The sequence below is a fragment of the Polypterus senegalus genome, chromosome 3 (assembly GCF_016835505.1).
Source record: "Polypterus senegalus isolate Bchr_013 chromosome 3, ASM1683550v1, whole genome shotgun sequence".
NCBI classification, from domain to species: domain Eukaryota; kingdom Metazoa; phylum Chordata; class Cladistia; order Polypteriformes; family Polypteridae; genus Polypterus; species Polypterus senegalus.
Genome location: NC_053156.1, coordinates 148604255 through 148626438, shown reverse-complemented (window position 1 = coordinate 148626438; position 22184 = coordinate 148604255). Strand labels below are relative to the sequence as shown.

The 22184-nt window shown below is 38.4% G+C and overlaps 1 protein-coding gene across 12 annotated transcripts in view; it reads left to right on the top strand.

Moving 5' to 3' along the window:
* The window catches only part of LOC120525615 (filamin-A-interacting protein 1), a 283170-nt gene that overhangs the window by 124087 nt on the left and 136899 nt on the right, over positions 1-22184 (top strand). For all 12 annotated transcript variants that reach the window (XM_039748049.1, XM_039748051.1, XM_039748040.1 and 9 more), the window contains 2 exons: positions 12722-12895; positions 19329-19507. In XM_039748049.1, coding sequence (XP_039603983.1) covers positions 12722-12895; positions 19329-19507 — 353 coding nt within the window. The remainder of the gene's footprint in view (positions 1-12721; positions 12896-19328; positions 19508-22184) is intronic.

Sequence of the window (22184 nt, the reverse complement as noted above, 5' to 3'; positions counted from 1 at the left end):
CCATGACAAAACAGAGATGACAGTTCCGTTTCACAATTAATAGAGTGCAAACATATCTTTCTCTTCAAAGGAGTGCACGTCAGGAGCAGAGAATGTCAGAGAGAGAGAGAGAGAAAAGCAAACAATCAAAAATCAATACGTGCTGTTTGGGCTTTTAAGTATGCAAAGCACTGTGCAGGAAGCATATCGTATATCATTGAGGAGTTTTATTTAATACGTAATACGTGCTCTGATTGGGTAGCTTCTCAGCCATCCGCCAATAGCGTCCCTTGTATGAAATCAACTGGGAAAACCAACTGAGGAGCAAAAAATTTGTGATATATATTTAGATATGCTTACATATAAAATCCGCAATGGAGTGAAGCCGCGAAAGTCGAAGCACGATTTAGCGAGGCATCACTGTAAACCAAATGGGGCTTTGGCTTCAAAGATGCTAAAAAGGGCAAGTCCTAAAACATTTTAAAGTGCCTGCAAGAGAGGGGTTTACCACTAACCCCTGGCTTGTGTAAGAAAGGGCAATGAAAAGAATCTTTATTAAAAAGGATTTATTAACAATAATGGAAAAAATAAAACAAAATAATCAAATAATATAACAAAGCAAAACAATTTGCCCAAAATGCAATTCAGTTACCATGTCTCAATACAAAAAATCAGTAATTGAAATCCAAACACTAGCAAAATTTCTAGGAAACCAAGTAAATCAAAGTAAGGGCAATGCTCACAATATAAAAGTCTCCTCCAAAAATGCACATTCAAATGAACTGCAAGGTATTATATAGCCTTTATAGGCTGGGGCAGTTCCTTAGCAATGAGGTATTTTCGGCCCAACGTCTTGTGGTCCACCCACAAAACAAAAGTAAGATCAGAGATAAAGATTACTTACACAGAAACAAAATAATATAAAAATAAAATTGACTGAGAATAGATAATTATAAAATAATTTAAACAAATACCAATATTAACATAAACTATAGCAAGTCTAGAATCTACAATGAAAAAAAAAGACATTGGGCATGCTTAGGGACACATAACAACCCAGATGTGTCATTTGATGATAACTAATTAGCCTCAAATGACACTTGAACTGAATTTTACAGGAAATATCCCCTCAATCATCTCATTATTGCTTATGCTTATGGAAGTGGAAGGTTGTCCAAGCAATACTAGGATCATGGCAGGAATTAATTCTGAGATGGGGTGCTAGTCCATCCACTCATACCCATACTTGCTCACAAGAAGCCAGTTTATCATACACATCTTTGGGATGTGAGAACTAAACTCACCCTAACATGTGGGGAATGTGCCACCTCTGCAGAGACAATGCAGAGACAATATGAATGTCCATATTGCCTTTCCTTAAAGCCATTTACAATTTCAGACCTTTTGAGTGATTTTTTTGTTAAATATTTTATTTCTGCTTTCATTATAATTCATTGCAAGTTAAGCATCTTCTTTCACGAATGGAAAAATTAGCGTAGAGCAAATTGCATAGATTTAAGAACTAAGCTACAGTTTAAAGGGAAAAAATCCTTCTTGTATCTTCCATCCAAATACTCCTTTCCTGTCCAATATTTGTGTTTGCAGCAGCACTTAATCACCAGTAATAGCTGTACAGATTCATACATTTCCTGATCAGTAGGCATGGGTGGAATCAGGAAACAGATTCTGCACAAATTTTATCAGCCTGCTAATTCTGGCCCATTGTGCCCCTGCTTATCACCAGGCATCCGTAGCAAAATGTGAAGCTCATTTTTCTTTTTATATTGTTAGTCTAAGCAGCTTGATGGTCTCTCTGAGCACATTATTACGAACACCTGTAAATCAGTGTATCCGTGCAATTATCTAATCATATGATCATGTGGTATCAGTGCAATGCATAAAATCATGCAGATACAGATCAGACTCTTCAGTTAATGTTCACATCAAACACCAGAAATAGGGAAAAAATGTGATCTCAGTGATTTTGACTGTGGCAAGAAATGTTGTGGCAGAGATGGACCCATTTGAAGCAGCACCTACTGCTGACTTTTGTTCTTAGCTTTACTGTACATCACTGAAAACCGGTAGAAAAACTAAAAAGAGTCAGTGTCCATATATAGGGGTATTTATATGTGCATGCTGCAAAATAAATCATATATATATATATATATCAATGTTTTGTTTTAAACGCCTTACGTCTGTATGCTTACACAGTATTCTGAGCCAGAATTGTCAAGTGGGTGGGTTAAAGTGAACTTGGAATGGTTGCCACTAATAAACTATTCCAGATCTGCTTCTGCAGTTTTAAAGCTATTTGAGAAATGAAAAACATATTTAATTAGTATAAAGTAACACCCACTTTCAATTCCATTAATCCATTGGAACCTGAATGTTTTCAATGCAGAGTCACCAAAAGCTGAACATTAGTCTGGTAACATCCGGCTCCAGTCTATCATAAGACACTTTTACTTGTACCTGGACAATTTATAGTCCAATTAACTAAATATACACAGAATAGGAATGTGGAAGGAGAAAGAGAATACCTGGAGAAAAGCCCATGCAATCATGGGGAAAGTTCAAATTCCAGTCAGGCAGTTACTGGGCCGGGATCTGATCTCAGTCTCATTGTACTGCAAAGCAGAAGAGCTCAATTTCAACTTTGGTAATTTGCCTAAAGCCTTTACACGAGAAATTGTTTCTGCATTAGGAGTGAAAGGTAAAGACTGAGCATAAAAGCTGTCCTTTGTTTTCAACTTGTTTATTCTGCCTACCATTTTCTGATCATATTAAAGAGAAGTGAGAGACTCTACTTCGTTGGGCCCTTGAGAAAGGCCCTTAACCTGCCATTGCTCTGTCCTGGGTATGATGTTAATCTGCATCCAGTCCTGCAAGGTACCAACCTGCAGGGAAAACTTGGGGGTTGGTGGCAGAATTGGCACTCCAGCCACTGCAAAAAACTCCACACTGGTTCCATTCCATCTAAACCTGTGTGGTGCGGTTGCATGACTACACTCAGGTCCCAAGCTAGGATCCTGAGTTGGCTTGTCATGTGGTGATGCGGCAATGCACGGTATCACTGCATCCTCCTAACCTCTCTCATTCAGTATCAAATATCTCATATACTGTATTGTGAAATATATCATTTTGAGATTTTCCATGTAAGAAAGACAAAAGTTGCAAGGAAAGGTATTTGTTTTTCGAGGAGTTTCGAGAAGTTTCAAGCTGAGAAAGACATTTTTTGAGGTAACATACCTTGAAACTTCTCGAAACTCACTCTCTGGTGCCATGATTAGTGAGTTAGTGAAGATGTGTTGCATGCTGATTAGCATAAGTAAGAGTTTCACTGTACTCTATACAAGTGACAATAATGACAATATAAACCTATAAAATCCCCTTCCTGGCCTGAATTACAAATTAAAGAAAGCCCTATTGACAGATCCCCAATCTACATATACTGTAACATAGCCCCTCTCTTAGACTTCCAGGTGCCCCTGAAATTAAAAAAGAATGCGTCCAAAACAGAATTGATGGGTGGCTTATTAATAGGAAGCCCAGAAACAACCCCCTCCGGAAACCCTGGAACATTTTGTCTTAGAGACATGGCTAAAGACACTCACTCCTCAGTATAAAAACTGGATCATTGGAGCATCACCATCTGTGATTTGGATCTCAGAGACCATAGTGGAGCTAAAATAGGTGACACTGAATGTCCCATTCAGATGACCAGGCTAGAAACATTGGTACACTCCCTCCTGAAAAGTAAGCTGGAGATACTGCAGTAGTACCTCCTGCAGGCAAATTTGGAGACACCAAATTGTGGAATTCTGCTTCTGGAAAAATATAACACAACTCAAAATAATCCATATCTGTTGATGCCTGATGTGGAATGGATCTCTTGAAAGGTCTCTGGTAGGGTCTGAAACTCTGAAGTACCCTCTGGCATGTCCCAAATAGGGGGCCTCTGGCTCTGCAGATCAGAAATCCCATCTGGAAGTTTTGGATGATCTATACTGTGTGATTGTTGTGCTAGACATGGAGTACTAGCAGTTTTAGAAAGGTGTTCGACCAGGAGATTAAATGTAGTCAAAAAACTAAGAAAAGCTGCAACTGGGATGATCAAGATACTGTGGTCAGGACCATGAACAAAGAAATCAGTAATGAGGAGAACCTTTACACAGAGCATAGCTAGTAAAAGGTAGTTTCTGCAGTTTTGAATTGGAAATGGATGCCAATGCTGACCTTTATTCCTGTTGTATAAACAACATGAAAAGTTGTGACTCTGGCATCCAGGAGTCATATTCTAACGATGGAACTCATGAAGTGGCTGCATGCTTAAACAACACAAAATAGTGTCAGAAATGCCACAACATAACATTCAAAATTTTAAATATAAACTGAACTTAAAAAGTCGTGACATATTTGGATTCTTTGTGTTTAAAATCTCCCCAGGGTACAAAAAAGTCTATACCAAAAATGACAAAAATCATGCAAAAAATTAATAACAAAACCACTTCATAGCACAGGGCTCAATGGCTTCAAGCAAGATTTACAGACCACTAGAGGACAATGTGGTTTTACCTCACCAGAGTACCGGGGAGGTTGAACTATATGACACTCCCAGTTATGACAGTTATGTCAGTCCAACTTTAGGTATGGGGAACATAAAGGAAAACTTGATGCTGCTAAGGGGAGGTCCTCAGGAGTACCAACAATCCTTTGAAGAGTTACCTATAGGTGGTTCTGGCCTCAGACCTAAAAGTCCCTTCTAGCTCTATACTGGTGAACCTGGAATTGAGAGGGTATCTATTGAGAAGGCATCAACTATCAGGAGGGAAAAAGGCAAAAGGACAGTATAGAAGGGTGATTTGTATGAACTGTGGATAATTGGACCAAGTTACCTGTGGGACAGACAGAAACATTGATGTTTGGGGAGAGCAGAACGATGTTATTTAACCCCTTTGAGTATCATTCCTTTTTCTTTCTCCTATTGCCAGTAGCCATACCACATTCACTTCAAAAGAGGTCACCCACCTGAAGCTAAGCATGTTTAGGCCCGACCAATACTTGGATGAGAGACCATCTACGAAAAACTTGGGTTGCTGCTGGAAGAGGTGTTGGTGAGGCCAGCAGGGGACACTTACCCTGTGGTCTGAATGTGGCTCCCAATACCCCAGTGCAGTGATAGGGACACTGTGCTGCAAACGTGATGCAGTCCTTCAGATGAGATGTAAAATCAAGTTTCTGACTGTCTGTGGTCATAAAACATCCCTGGGCATCCTTTATAAAGAGCAGGGTTTATTCCGTTGTATTGGCTAAATTGCCCTCCATGGCCTAGTCATTCTGGCCCCCTAATCATCCCCTGGATTAATTAGAAATTTCTCTCATCACTTCACTACCAAATAGCTAATGTGTGGTGAACGTTCTGGTGAAAAATGACTGCCGTTCGTCATCCAGGTAGATGCTACACATTACTGGTGGTTGAAGTGGCTCCCACTCACTATGTAAAAGGGCTTTGAGTAGTAAGAAAAACACTGCATACAGTAAATGTAAAGAATCATTTTATTATTATTATTATTATTATTATTCACATCCTTTGTTAAAACCCTACCCTTTCTTTTACTACTGCAGCTGTCTAGTTATTTTGGTTTTAGTGATGATCTTTGATTGTCCCTTAAGGTCCATATAGTCTTAAGAAAATCAAAAATCAGGCAGATGGGCTGTTCTGTTCTCACACTTATACTCCATGTCAATTTGTTGGTGTATGCAACACTAAACTGCTTAGGTTGGGAGAGTTTTTGTGGAGATTACACCATAATGAGAGGTCTCATATTCTTCACGTAGGCACCAAAATGGGTCATTTGCTGGAAGTATGGAATCAGAAAAATGAGCATTTGAAAACTTGTTATATTTTCATATGTTTTCACCAATTTGGATTAGTATTTTTTCACTGGGCAGCAGATGTTTGGACTCAGCGGGTTGGAAAATGGTTGGATTTTTTCGTTTAGGCTACTGGCCATAAGAGTCCTTCCAGTGGTCCGTTAGGAAAATCCAAACGTTGCTGGGTAATTTCTGAGGACATAGGGGCCTTTAACTAAGACCTCCAACTGATTTGAAAGCTTACACTGTGTCATGGAATGCACTTATCCCTTAGGTGACACTTGTATTGCATGTTGACTCAAGGCTTGGGTTATGTTTTTGTAATAAACTTTAATTATGTAATAATAGCCTTCTAGGTGTTCACCTAATGGGAAGAAGAGCTTAATCTTATTCTTCTTTCAGCTACTCCTGTTAGGGGTTGCCACAGCGGATCATCTTTTTCCATATCTTCCTGTCCTCTGCATCTTGTTCTGTTACACCCATCACCTGCATGTCCTCTCTCACCACATCCATAAACATTCTCTTAGGCCTTCCTCTTTTCATCTTCCCTGGCAGCTCTATCTTTAACATCCTTATCCCAATATACCCAGCATCGCTCCACTGCACATGTCCAAACCAACACAATCTCGCCTCTCTGACTTTGTCTCCCAGCCATCCAACCTGAGCTGACTCTCTAATGTACTCATTTCTAATCCTGTCCATCCTTGTCACACCCAGGGCAAATCTTAGCATCTTTAACTCTGCCACCTCCAGCTCCGTGTCCTGCTTTCTGGTCAGTGCCACCGTCTCCAAGCCATATAACAAAGATGGTCTCACCGCCGTCCTGTAGATCTTCCCTTTCACTCTTGCTGATATCCATCTGTCACAAATTACTCCTGACACTTTTCTCCACCCACTCCACCCTGCCTGCACCCTGGCTCTTCTTCACCTCTTTTCCACAATCTCCATTACTCTGTATTGTTGATTGTTGGGGAAGGAGAGTTTAGCAAAGCTGAATAATTAAAAATATAACATACTAGCTCCTTCATTCAGAGTTCATATACTGTATAAATTGTATCCAATACTATATCATAATATAACGAATGTAATTCATAGAGGGCAGGAGTTGTCAGAGATGCCCTCTGGGTGTGGTAGGTACATAGCTTTGGGATTGTCTAAGACGTTAGTTACTTGATTCAAGGAATCTCTCCAAGCTACTGGTAGTGGATTCCCATTTCTCTCTAATTCTGAGAGTTCTAGGAGATGACTTTGCAATCTTTCTTTAAGGACAGCACCTCTAACCAGTAAGGAAAACTACCTTAAAGTGATGAATCAAACCGCAGATGGGTTCCAATACAATACTGGTTTTAAAATATAAAGACAATCAACAAACATAGAGGGTTTGTGTACAAGATGGTCAGCCCATTTATGTTTTGCAAGCAAGAAACTGGCCAAAAAAGAATTTAAGTAAGTATACAAGTATCAAGTTTATGAATTAATTCTTGGTGGTTGATTGAGATGAAAGAGATTAACTAGAATCCAGAAGTGGTGAATGCAAGTATCAAAAATATCAAAGTCTAAAATGTTACACAAAACAGCTTGTCTTTATCACAAAAAAATCTAAGCCCCAAACTCAATAGATTTGCTAATAATATGGACACAAATTGTTTTATGTTCAATCCAAAATCTTGGATAAAATAACACTAAAATGATGACATGATGTATCCTGCAAACACATGAAAGCAGTAAGTTACAAATAATCAGCCACAAACAGGCAACAAAATGGTGACACTCACCTGAATGAAACAGTACATTGATGTCACAAAAACAATGTCGTAAACTAAAGATGCCTATACAAATAAATTCAATGCACAGTATTATAATGCATATTATAGTGAAATATGATCAAATTAGCAATAAACAATAGCTCTGTCTGCTCTTCAAAGGACAGGCACTGGTGGTTTTGTTAGTATTTGAAGTCGTTGCAATGGAAAAGATGAAGCTAAAGGCAGAGTCAAGTGTTGTCTTCCCATTCCAGAGTAAGGGTGAAAAAGACAAATGGTTACAGTTACACAGCCCCTCCCTGGTGTACCTCAAAACATCCTTACCCCCAAATGTCCGACAAGGTCTTGTGCTTTATGGGCATTCTGATTATATAATGCTTGCCAGCTCGGCATCGGGGCTTCTGGACATTAATTAAGTCAATCATTTTTTTTAACAATCAAGTTTGTGAATTAATTAGAATTTATATATTAAATCATATGTTTTATTCTTTTTTATATTAATTATGTGTATTTCAGGGGAAGGTTTGTTTATCTATCTATCTATCTATCTATCTATCTATCTATCTATCTATCTATCTAATGTTAAACTTCCAATATGCATATTCTACAGTAGCCTACCTAATGCAGAACGTTCTATTACTGAGCACTGTACTTATTCACATTTACTCATATTTAAAAAAAAAACCATATTGCTGTGTCCACTGGGCTGAGACTTTAGTAGGATGATACTAGCACGTCAAGCCCAGTTTCTGTTTCTGTTAAAGTTAGTGCTGCCAACAACTTCATTTGAACATTTCTGCAAAAGGGATGGAAATGAAATGCAACATAAATTTTCCTATTCTTGTAATAATCATGCACCAACTTAAGAGATCTTATGGGCATCACTTTTAGAATTTCAAGATGGTCATGTTTTTAAATGTGGCAACGTGCACAAAATTGAATTTGCCTGGTTTCACAAGCTGAGGTGATGATATGAGTTAACATAAATTAAATTCCTTTAATTATAATAATGTTTAATATTTCCTTGAATATATAATAATTATAATAATATTTCTTAATCAGTATTCATATTCAATTAAGTATAACGCAGAATCTTAAATTTCAGTGAAACAGTTGGTTTACATGTTAATGTTGCCTGTGTTATTTTCAAATTGCATTGTCAACAGTTTTGAGCTTTAAGAGTAGCAAAAGTCTCCATCTAGTGGTGTAACTACAATATCACAGAACTTTTGTTGCTAATTTTGAGGAAAGTAATTTTTTCACTTTTTGCCTGTATTTTTATCAAGTACTGTATATTTGCAATATGTTCAGTGCACTTTTGTAAATATACACAACTAATGATGATAATTATCATTATTATATTTATCATATTATCCAGTGAAACATTTCAAATTAACATCTTCAAATGAACAGCCGTTAAGGCACATTACTATGTCTTTTTGAAAAATGAAAAAAGACTACATATTTGATCATGAGTTGATACAGAAGTGTGGTCAGGCAATGGATAGGACCTCCTCTACCGATCCAGCATCTTTCATTTAAATTCTGTGGCTGGCCAATGTCAATGTGGTGTTTGCATATTTGAATAGTATCCCCATGTCAGTGTGTGCTTTCCACTAGGTACTCTTGCTTAGATTTGGTTGAAAAATTGAGTTTACTTGTGGGCCAAAAGACTGACAAAGGGCTGGATTAAGACCTTTAGAGGTCATATGCACTTAAAAGATTTTGGAACTCCTATATATATATATATATATATATATAGCATATATATATATATATATATATATATATATATATATATATATATATATATATATATATATATATATATATATATATATATATATACTCAAAATACAAACAATGATAAACTGTAACATAAAATTGTATTTTTCAAAATGAAACAAAACAGTAAGATGGAAAATATAGTTAATTTTGCAGTGTTGCACCATATGGTCCTTGGTAAATCTGGCAACAGAAAATTTGTTTTGTGCGCCTCTTCTCTTAATGCCATAAGCATGTGCTTATTTTCCTTAATGGTTAATCCAGCCCTGGACTGACATCTCGTTCAGAGCTATTTCATGTGCTCAGTGTAGCAGAGCCAGGCTCCAGCCCCACCACAACCCTTAAACATATTAGATGGATTTGAGAATAATATAATATAATATAATATAATATAATATAATATAATATAATATAATATAATATAATATAATATAATATAATATATAATATAGAAAGTCTATCAATATGTTCTGTATACAACCCACCACCCCATATACAATTTTGTATAGTTGCTCTTTAGGAATCTGCAGACAAGACAGACTACTTTGGAACCCAACATTTGGACACCAATGCCACCTGCTGGCTCAGAGCAAGTGGAACCTCTGAAAAGACTGAAACAAAATGTCTAGCCAGACTTGAATACCAAATGACCAGAGCTTAACATTATTTACCTGAGCAACACCGCATTCTACTTCTACGCACTGCAATATAGAAAGGACTATTGTGAGTCTTCACAGGGGGTGTTGTGTGTGGCTTGATGGAGAGTGGAAGTGCAATAAAACAAAAAGAAGAATCAAAGTGTTGATGTTTAACTCCTGCTTTGTTAGATTTTCTTCATAACTTAAGCACTACAAACTGTCCACCTTGACACCAGCATTCATGGTTACAACCCAGCATGGAGTTACCGCAGTCCTGGAATCGGAGCCAAGAAGAACATATTCTCAACAAACACAAGCAATGACATTGATAGAGAAATATTATGGATGACGGATGAGACAGCTAGCAATAACAACAGGGTCACTGTTTAAAAAACACATAAACCTTTGCTTTCTTTCCTAAAACCATTCTACAAATATTCCCAGGCAACACTGGGCTAGCATCACATACCATCAGGTCGATACATATTTGGACAGTGGCACAATGACTACCATAATGGATTTGAAACCAAGCAATCAAGATGTGATTGAAGTGTAGACTTTCAACTTTAATTCAAGGGGTTTAACAAAAATACTGCATGAGCTGTTTAGAAAAGAGAGACATTTTTATCCATGATCTTTCCAGGGCTCAAAAGTATTTGGACAAACATAATCATAAATATAATGATTATTTTCAATATTTGATTAAAAATCCTTTACAGTCAATGACTGCCTGAAGTCTGGAACCCTTGGCCATCTCCAAGTGCTGGGTTTCCACCCTAGTGATATTTTGCCAGGTCTTTAGTTCAGCTGGCTTCAGTTGCTGCTTGTTTGTTGGTCTTTCTGTCTTTAGTTTTGTCTTCAGCTAGTGAAATGCATGGCCATTTGGGTTGACTTGTTCATTGAAGAATCTTCCACTTCTTTGCCTTGAGAAGCACTTTGTCTGCTTTCGCAGTATGTTTTGGCTCATGTCCATCTTTACTGTGAAGCGTCATCCTATCAGTTTTGCAGCATGATATATTTGAGCAGATAGTATAGCCCTGTACACTTCAGAATTCATCTTACTACATCTGTCAGCAGTCATGTCATCAATAAACACTAGTGAGTGACTGTCATTCACAGCCATGCATGATTCTGCCATAAAACTGCCTCCACCATGTTTCATGATGATGTGGTACGTGGTAGAAATCAAACAGTAATTAAAGAAAGAAACTTATATACCAGGACAAGTCTGATAAACCTTTTTAAGTAAGTAATCAAGCAAGAGAAAAACTTGTCCATCTCTATCCTTTATTACTTTTGCAGAAATGTGCTGAAGAGGGAGCATTCATCACAGCAGTCTGTTACAGCATGGGCGGAATGATCAAAAAAATAGAGGGCAGAGGTTCATTTTATAAACTATTGAATTTACATAAAATGTCAACCAATGCATACATTTACTCTGGCTGGCAGGCTGGCTTAAACCCAAATGACTTTTTTATATTCTAATTTTTCCTGTATCTTCAGGTTTAGCTAGTATCCCTGAAATTCCTGTGCATGTGCCAACCATCCAATCTTGCTTACAGGACATCTAATAATCACTTAGTCATCTCTTGGTACATTTTGTGTACTACATCTTTGTCTTTGTTGTTCACGTGACCTTTATCTGGTTTCCTGATATGCTTGAAAAGGTTTCAGACATTCATTAACCCTTTATACTATTTCTTTAAGATGAATGAAAATGATTCTCTCACGGGTATTCATCGGTTCATGAATCATTTCATCTATTCTCCATGCTCTTCTCTTTCCATCATTCTGCTACATATTGATCTTAGTTTCCTTTGTCCAAAAGAAACTGTTCCAAGTCTGGACAGGCTTTTAAAAATGTTTTTTGGCAAAGTCTGATTTGCCATGAGGTTTACCAGTGGTTTGCACCTTCTTTCTTTACTTTCATGAAGTCTTCTCTTGATTGTAGACTTTGGCAATGATAGGCCTAACTCCTAGAGAATGTCCTTGGTTTGGCTAAATGTTGAGAAGGAGTTCTTCTTTACCAATGAAAGAATTCTGTGATCATCCAGGCCTTCTGGTGTTGCTGAGTTCACCAGTGCATTCATTCTTTTTATGAATGTACCAAATAGTTGATTTGACCACTTTTCTTGTTTCTGCTCTCTCTCTAAATAGTTTGTTTAGTTTTCTCAGCCTTATGATGGCCTGTTTTTATTTGGATGGACAGCTCTTTGGATTGAAGTACACTGCTGTAAACCAAATGATTATAATGAGAACATTAATAGTCATTTCTTTTTTTATGCATTTCTAATTTCACAGAAGATATGTAGGGAGAGCAAACTACAAATTCTAATCAAGCAGTGGATTAGACAGACAGACAGACAGACAGACAGACAGACAGACAGATAGATAGATAGATAGATAGATAGATAGATAGATAGATAGATAGATAGATAGATCTTTATCTATTAAATCCACTGCCTGGTCATAAATGGCATAAGTGAGGTGCTATTTAAAATGTTGGTAGCAATGAAAATGTTCAATTACAGTAGGTTGCTCCCAAGCATTGAGAGTACTGTTAACTAAATAATAAAGCAAAATGGCATTTATTTGTGACATATGGTAAACTCCAACATCAAGGTTATCTTTATTCCAGAAAATATTTTTCAATATATGCCATTTCTCTCATTAACACAGGCTCGAGAGGATATCATTCACATGCTGAAGACAGAGAGGACCAAGCCCGAAGTGTTAGAAGCTCACTATGGTTTTGCAACTCCAGACAAGGCACTTCGCGCCTTACAAAGAGATGCCCTTGTCACAAAATCCACTTCAATTGGGATGGATGTATATGAAAAACCAATGGCCGAGGTAATTCAGTGAAAGGCTACGCATTTTTGTAGCCCAAAAATTATGTCTTTTTTATCCATCAACAATCAATAAGGCAAAAACAAGACAGGCCCTGAGTATTTATTATTGATTACAGTGATCCTAAAAGTATGTCTTCACTGTTTGAGCAACTAAAATTAATGAAGCCTTCAGGCTCAAACACAAACATGCGGGCATCATGCTGACACTGGGCGAGGCTGCAAAACAGCAGTATGGCCACAGACCAACCTTATTCCCAGCTGTCCTCCTGTGATATGTCTATTATTACAATGGACCCTGTTAAGAATGACATCTTAGGGACAAGTTATGTATGTTGGCTTGGAGAGATTTCTAAACTTCAGTTCAGTAATCAATTGAAAGTCAAGGTAAACTTTTATGTGATATCACTACTGTCATTTCTATCCTTTCTTAGTTGGTCAATCCACAGCTTTATATCGCTGTGAATAATTATTAACAAAACTGATGAAGTTCCTACTTAGTATATAATGAGGACTTATTGATATATTGATATATTAATGAGACTTATTGAACATCCTGGGAGAAAAGTGTCCAAAAAAGCAAAAAAGAAAAAGAATTTAGAAGATAGAGTTGGTCTGAAGGCAGCAGTGCTGGTCGAAGCCCATTTGGAACTGTAGGCAGAGTTGATGGACGTTGCTCCTCTTTGCCTATAGTGGGTAGTCGGTATTATTAAATTTTGAAAACCTGTTGGGAGGAGTTGTTTCCCCCTTGGTGTACAGATTATGTGCCTTCAGTAGCAGAAACAGCACCCCCTTGTACATATACTGCAGACTTTAAGGAGCCCAGACCTCTTGGTGTACGGAGCAAGTGCACTTTAACTTTCATAAATGGCCCCCACTCATTCACTCACCTGGTTTTCCCACAGTTTACTTTCATTAACAGCGCCCACTCATTATCATTATAGTTTGACGGCCTGTGGTTTGGGGTTGCTTTTCTCCACCTCGTTATCCGGGGCGCATGTGCCTTCAGAAACACAAACATTATTATCATATTTCTATAAACTTCAGAAGATGGCACCCTTGGCAGCAACTGCATTACCCCAGCTAAGGATACAGTATGCACACTTCTGAAGATTTTTTATTTAATGCACATAGAATTTAAATGATGGCAGAAAGTAACTAAATTAATTTGTTTTTTGTATGAATGACACAAACTTCGCTGGAAACAAAATGAAATTTATTTCTCGATTTTTAAAATAAATGTAAATAAAATTTAATTTTACATGAATTATTTTGCTCATCACTACCAACTGCAGTGTGAGGTTTGTTTGAATAAATTGCTGTGGCACAAACAGCTTTAAATAATATGAAAAAATAGGGAACACCATTTGAAAAACACAAATGACATGGACAGAATAACAATAAAAATAAGATATTTAACAATAAGAAAATGAACTGAAGTGCATCTACAGGTTTTAAAACCAACATTCATCACAAATACTTCTATCATTTAATGCTATTAATCCAAGTAGGCTTGTTTACTTGCAAGTTTATTGCTTTCTGTCTAGCAGATTACTCAGAAGTTCAAAATAGTCCAAAAAACAAGTTTGCAAGATTAAACAATTGATGTTAGAAAATGATAGTAAATGAGATTAATACTAATCAGCCAAACAGTAAAATTGTGATTGTATTCTTCAGTTATTTTTATTGAAATCTGTAGTTATTAGTTTGGGATGTATTTAGCTTTTGTTCAAAGTGGTACGATTAATGTTTTATTGCATAATGGTTTGGTTTTCCATCATCACTGGTACAAAGTTACCTGGAGGCAACTAGATTTTCTAAAAATGGGCATATTTGTAATTAGCCAAATAAAATTACTTGGAGCAGATCCATTTGAACTTTTAGCAAGACCAAAACCATGAAGCGAGCTTTGAGTAAATCAAGTGTGGACTACCATGCAGGAGGAGTGGCAGCTGCAAATGCCTTTGTGTGTGTGAGACTTTTCTAAAGAGTTCAACAAAACTGGCAGATCTTGAAAAGATGCTTAGAAATTTATCACATGGAGCTTTCTAGTCATCACTTACAGTATTTTGGTAAAGTTAAGAAAGACTTTGAAGAGGACTGGAACAAGGAATGACTTTACAGTGGATTATGACAGGATTAGAGACCCTTTATTAATGTGTCCAGCACAAATACAGTATGTTGTAAATGCAGCGATGGAATAAAAGCTCATCTATCTACTCTATCTACCAGAACAGTGCTTTGTGACATAATTTGATTTTGGAGATGCATACAGAAAGCTAAAATAGGTATGCTAGCATTTGCAACATCTTCTTTGAATTCAGCTTTTCACATCTGGGTTCTATAAAAGCACACTATGGAGCAGAGTTTACTTAAAAGAAGTGCAAATATGTTTTGTCATTCTGCATCCAGATCTGATGACCTGTTTTAGACCCACCAAGTACAGGCGTTCTGTTAAAAAGGTTGGATTATGTCATGTGAGTCATCATAGATGTATAACAGTTTTGAACTGTTAAGTAATTATCTAATAATAAACAAGTGAGTACGGAATGATAATTTTAATGATATTAAATACTAGCACGTCTAGGCTGTTTTCTGTGGGTTTCTTCCTAATTCATGAAAAAGTTTTATTTTTATTAAAGCTCAAGGAGGCTCAAAGGTTAATGGTGTTTATGTTTGATTGGACATTGATATTGTGGAACTACACATTTTGATTGAAGAGGAATCACTTCATCCAGGAGCCTATTTTGTGACTGTGTTGAAGTCATTTCCAAATTGATAAATGAGGTTTCACACTTAAAGTGTTGAGTTTACAGCTTATCAATAAGCTTAAAAGTATTGATTTTGTTAAGGAGTCTCATTGAAATTGGCCTTGCCTGCGAATTTAATGTTTTGACCTTGCTTGCAAATATAATGGTAAAGATAAAAACAGATCAATATAATTCACTAATAATTTAGTAAGGTTTCACTTACATGGGGAATAAACATACTTCTGTTATTACCACCGCAAGTAATGATGTGATCTGGTATACTGTGGAAGGAGTGTGCTGTACATTTTATTCATTGAATCATCCATTTTCAAATTGAATTCAATTCAGGGTAGCAGGGGGTCAAGCTTTTCCTTTCCTTTTTTCCTTTTTGCTTCAAAGCAGTGGCTGGCACCGAATTCGGTTCCGATCCAATGCAGAGTTGGCTCACACCCTTAAACACATTGCTACACTAACCAACAGTCAATCCCGGTCAGCCTAATACATGTTTCTGTATGAAATATTTCTTTCACATCCCAAAAACAACAGCCAGGTATCAGATTTAAACACAGGATGCTGGATCTCTAAAGCAGCAATGCAGTGAGTGCTACCCACACACAGTCATATAGGGACATTATGAGACAGACAGTTAATCTGGAATTACATTTATTCACTTGGCAGATGCTTTTATCCAAAGCAATATATGAAAGAAGTCAGCGTAATCACATGGCTAGTTACTCTTTTCTTAGCTACCAAGTACCTCACATCAAAACCGTCATCAATTGAAGAGATATTCACAGAAAAAGAGAGTCACTTCTTAAACACAGTGAGGAATGGAGGTGGCGTAAAGCCTGGGATAATAGTCATGAAACCGAGGAAGGAAACAAACAACAGAGGTTGGCACAAATCAGTGCATTGTGCAGCTTTATTTAAACTGTCCAACAAAATAAATTAATAAATAAAAGCGTAGTTATTCTTATTCTTAGTTATGCTTGCTCTCAGTGGAGTTAAAATCAGTCATCAATACATATTCATTAAAAACAAGAAAAAAACTCTTCTCTAAGCCTTCATGTCTCTTTGATTCTGCTTTGCCAATCCGCCCTCACCCGCTCATCATCATGTCTCCCCAGTGGAAGCAGAGACACCAGCAACTGTGTTTAGCCTTTTTTCCTACCCACCACAGCTAATCACTACTGGGACACCCAAGCCTGGCTCCGTCATCCCACTAATGTCACACTGGCATCCATAGGACGATCTCCTGAAGCCTTTAGTCAAACGAGCTCCCTGAGTGTGCCTACTGCATGAGCACCGTTTCTCTCACTCACTGCTGGGCCAACTCCCAACCACCAAACTTTCTGTCCACCTCGCCATCGTGCTCGTCTGATTGGTTTTGCTCACTTCAATTGAAACTCTCATCTTTCATTTTTAATCCAACTTGTTCTTCCTTTTCAACTCTTTTGTCTAACCTACTATGGCACCTTTTGTACTCTAAAGTTACTGATGCTTTAATTAACAACCTGCAGAATGTCAATGAGATAACCAGCTGAACTAATTGCACACTTATGCACAAATGCAATTAGCCAATTTCTTCATCAAACACTTTTTTGGCCGGATGGCTTTGTAGCCATATGCGCCCGCACCCACAGAGCCTGAGTTGCGCTGTTTTTATTTAAAACAAATCTGCACCACCACCAACCCCTAACTCGCTTCACCACAGGTGGGCAGCTCATTTCACCAGCTAAAAGGTACATATGAACAGAGTTGTGATTGAGATTTGATGCCAAGTAGAGGTGGTATTACCAGATGTCATTCATTAACAGATCTGTAGGAGCTCAGTACCTCCTGAGTGCCTCCATATACATGCAGTAGGTGCTGAATCATTGACAATGTGGGCAAAAATCACTGATTTGAGCTTAATGTGAGTTACTACAAGGAGCCAGTGTGGTGACCATAAAAAACAAGCGACACTGGAATGTTAGAACGTGCCAACAAGCTCATCTATCCTAATCACCCAGACTGACCAAAATAACATCATTGAACATTTTTAAAGTCCTACTCTCCACCACACTGCTTAGTCATTTATCCCATGTGTCTATGGTTCTTTGCCAGTCTTGGATGGCTGAACACAAAATGTGCCATTGCAAGTGGTAGAAAAAAACAGGATATCTGGAGAAAAACCCATTTAAGTGCAAACCTTTTCGTTCATTTACTCATTCTCTGACACTGCTTATTTCAGCACATTATATAAAGGATTGGCCCTTACAATTTGGGAAGATTGTGGAGAATTTAATGGAGAGCATCCATTTTCTGATCTTTCTGTATATTATAATCACTTAATTAAATGATTTCTCCCTTCAGTGAATCTGTGCCCCATCCAGTGTTGGTTGCCATCTTTTAATTGCATTGAATGGGTTTCAGGATGTTATGCTCTGTTAATTAGGTGTATTTATTATAATGAAAGAAACATGATAGCCAGTGCCTATCCCTGCAGAATCAAGTGAAAGGCAGGAACAAACTCTGGAAAAGGCACCTGTACATCACGGGGAGAATTTGAAGTTCAGTATTATTTGAAAATACGTATGTGACTTATTGATATGCAAAGGGAAATTATTGTACTGTCAACTACAATAAAAATTGGGCAACTAAAATCACATGCTGTCACTTTTTGTTTAACAAGGCTAGGAAACAACCTTGAATCAGGCACCAGGTATAAGATGTTCTCAAAAAGCAAAAGATGCAAGTCAGTAGTGAAGAATGCACTGCGAAGAAAGTCCTATGGATTCTGTTCAGTAAGTTCCATGTAAGCTGACCACTTAGAAGATACCTGGATTATAGCATTCGATCACAGGCAACTAGAATATATCAGAAGAAACACCACAGAGGCATTCCAGAATCCGGCCACAATGTATGAAAACAAAGTTAATGAGATGTATGAATAAAATTACTGTAATTTCAAGCGCAGTTGGAAAATGTTTCAAATTCAGATCACCATGACTGTAATGTATTGTTTCTCTTTGCACTGTGCTAAGGAATTTTTTCCTTTCTCCTTCATGGAATTCTGTATACTGTGTTCTGTGTCTTTGATGCAGATTTCTTGCTTTTGGCATTAAAAAGAACAGTCAACAGAGTGTTTGCAAGTTTATGGGTTATTCTGATGCCTGATTTGGAGATGATGCATGCTGTACTTTCTGATATTATACACCTCTGAGTTATCTTATCAAAAGATCTTGAGTATAAATTGTTCTCCTCAAACAGGAGAGGTCTGTTCATTTGTTACATTGAAGATGTCTCACTTAAAGGTTATCCAGTGCTGTCTCTGTCATAGTGTCTATATAAACACAGGGAAATCTAGTTTCTGTGTTACAAACTGCCTGAAGAAGGGGCCTTAGCTGCCTCGAAAGCTTGCATATTGTAATCTGTTCCATTATCCAATAAAAGGTGTTGTTTTGCCTTACTTCTTATGGCTGCCCATTTAAAATCTCCTACTGTTTTTATTTGTAAATGATTTTCTAAGTGGTGTGGATCCAATTTACAGCCTCTCACATATGATTCATTAATTCTTGGCTCTTTGCAGTGTACATTACTGAGAGGTCATACTGTATTTGAAAAAGTAAAGTAGGGCCATCTAATCAGCAGATCCACATCTATTCTTGCCAAAAGGTAATGCATTCATTTTTTTGGTGTAATTAGCTTGACAGACTGGAGGAGAAGCAAAAAGAGACCTACAGGCGCATGTTGGAGCAGCTGCTGCTGGCAGAGAAATGCCACCGTCGCACAGTGAATGACCTTGAAAGTGAGAAACGCAAGCACGCCGACTACATGAACAAGAGTGATGACTTCACAAACCTCTTGGAACAAGAGAGGGAGAGGTGAGCATTGGGTAACCACGTTGAAGTTTTGGAGCTTTCTTTACATTTGTATCAATTTCACATGTAGCACTAATGGACTAAATGACTCGGCTTTGTTAAATTGATCTTTCAGGTCTTTTTCTTGTAACATTACTCATTATGTTTTATAATGGCTTTTAGATTTTGAGACACAAGTTTTAGTAGTTTAGTTTTAGTATTTTAGTTTCTCACATACAGCATGCTTGCAGGTTAATACAATGGCAGTTTTTTCCAAAGTAGTGTTTATGTGGACACTGAAACTTTCAAATACAAGTGTTAATGTGGTTTTCTTTTTGTCGTCCACCTAATTTTCACTTTGGGTGTCATTTGGAATCATTAATAAAACTACAGGAAAATCAGTAAAAGTCATTAGAAGTGACAATGTGTGCTTTTATGATTGTGTGTTCTTATCCCTTTCCTTCTACCAGAAAAGCACTTGAAAGGATAGTATTTCATGACGAAAACCCCCTTTAGCAAGTTCAAATAATTCCAAATCAGAAAAGTTGTGATAACATTACAAACAAATGTTAATTTGCCCGGAACAGGCCTGTTGGCCTGATATTAGATTAGATTAGATAAACTTTATTAATCACATGGGCAAATTCAGATGCATACAGCAGTAGAAACACAAAAAACAAGAGTACAGACTCACAGGGCAGATAATATGGCCAATCAATCAATCAATCGATAATTAAATAAGTAGATAAATAAACAATATAAACTTAACAAGTACATAGGGTGGAAGCACTGAATTGCCTGATAGCAGTGGGCAGAAAAGACCCCCAGAGGCACTTCTTAGCACAATGTGGTGGAATGAGCCTGTGGCTAAAAGGAGGGGATAGAGGGGATTGTTCATGATGCCATCCAATTTTGCCATCACCCTCTTTTCCACAGCAGCTTCCTGTGTGTCCCATGTTTGTCCTGTGATTTAGCAGGCTTTCTGATAGGTTTATTCAGTTATTGTGCTTCTTTTGAGCTCATGTTGTTTACCCAGAAGAACAAGTTCACAGCACCACACTGGCTACTATGGACTGGTAGGAAAATTCCACCAGCTTGATGCACACATCAAAAGACCTCCTGAGTCTCCTAAGCAAGTACTGTCTGCTCTGACTGTCCTTGTACAGCACCACTGTGTTGTCAGACCAGTCCAGTTTGTTGTTTATGTGAACCCCCAGGTACTTGTAGCTTTGCTGCCCTTCACATCCTCCCCCTGAATGGTGACTGGTCTCAGAGGCATCTTGGCACATTGGAAATCCATCACCAAGGGCCTCATGCATAACGGCGTGTGTAGAATTCACACTATAACATGAGAAGCACGAAAGCGGAAATGTGCTTACACACAAAAAAATCCAGATGCATAAATCTGTGTGAACGCCAGCTTCCACGTTCTTCTGCTACATAAATCCCCGTCAGCGTGAAAATTAATGCATGTGCACGCGCCTGCTGCCCCACCCCAACTCCTCCCAGAATTACACCTCTTTGAATATGCAAATCAATATAAATAGCCCTTAAGCTCAGTGTTCTGTGAAAAGGCAATTTCAAAAGTAATTTAGTAATTTAGTAATTAGTCAAGGGTGCTGCCCTCTCGGAGAAACGGGGTACGAACCGGCGGTAATACCCCGCTAGCCCCAAGAAAGCCTGCACCTGTCTCTTGGTATTCACACGGGGCCATTCCAGGATGTCTTTGATTTTGGAACATTGGGGTCTCACCTGTCCTCGTCCCACAAGGTAGCCTAAATACTTGGCCTCCTTTAAGCCAAAGAAAGACTTACGGGGGTTGATGCGGAGGCCGGCCTTAGCCAGTGTCGCGAGGACAGCAGAGACCTGCAATAGATGCTCTTCCCAGGTGCCGGAATAGATGACGACGTCATCCAGGTAGGCGGCACTATAGGACTGGTGGGGCTTCAGCACTCTATCCACCAGATGTTGAAAGGTCGCTGGGGCCCCGTGCAGCCCAAATGGGAGGACCTTGTATTGCCAATGTCCACTAGGGGTGCTAAAGGCCGTTTTTTCTTTAGCAGATGGCGTTAAGGGAATTTGCCAATACCCTTTTGATATGTCAAGGGTAGTCAAGTATCGAGCCGCACCCAGCCGCTCAAGTAGGTCGTCGATGCGGGGCATCGGGTAGGCGTCGAACTTGGAGACCTGGTTCAGACGTCTAAAGTCATTGCAGAACCTCCAGGAGCCGTCCGGCTTGGAAACGAGGACGATTAGACTGGACCAAGGGCTATGGCTTTCCTCAATAATGTCCATATCCAACATTCGTTGCACCTCCATTTGCACTTCGGCGCGTTTTGCCTCCGGGAGTCTATAGGGCCTCTCCCGGACGATTACTCCAGGGTCCGTGACTATATCATGTGCAATTAGCGAGGTCCGGCCCGGTGACTCGCTCACTACTTCGGGGATGGCGTGGATAGCCTGGGTTATCTCTCGCCACTGTAAGGGTGTCAGCTCGTCACCGAGGTTAAGGGCAGACGTGCTAGCGAATAGGGAGAGGGATCTACGAGTGTCGGGAGACTCCTCCCTGTCCTTCCAAGGTTTTAACAAATTGACATGGTAGATCCTCTCGCTCGGTTTACGATTAGGTTGTTTAACTAAATAGTCGACGAGCCCCTTTCTTTCCTTAACCTCGTATGGCCCCTGCCAGTGAGCTAGCAAC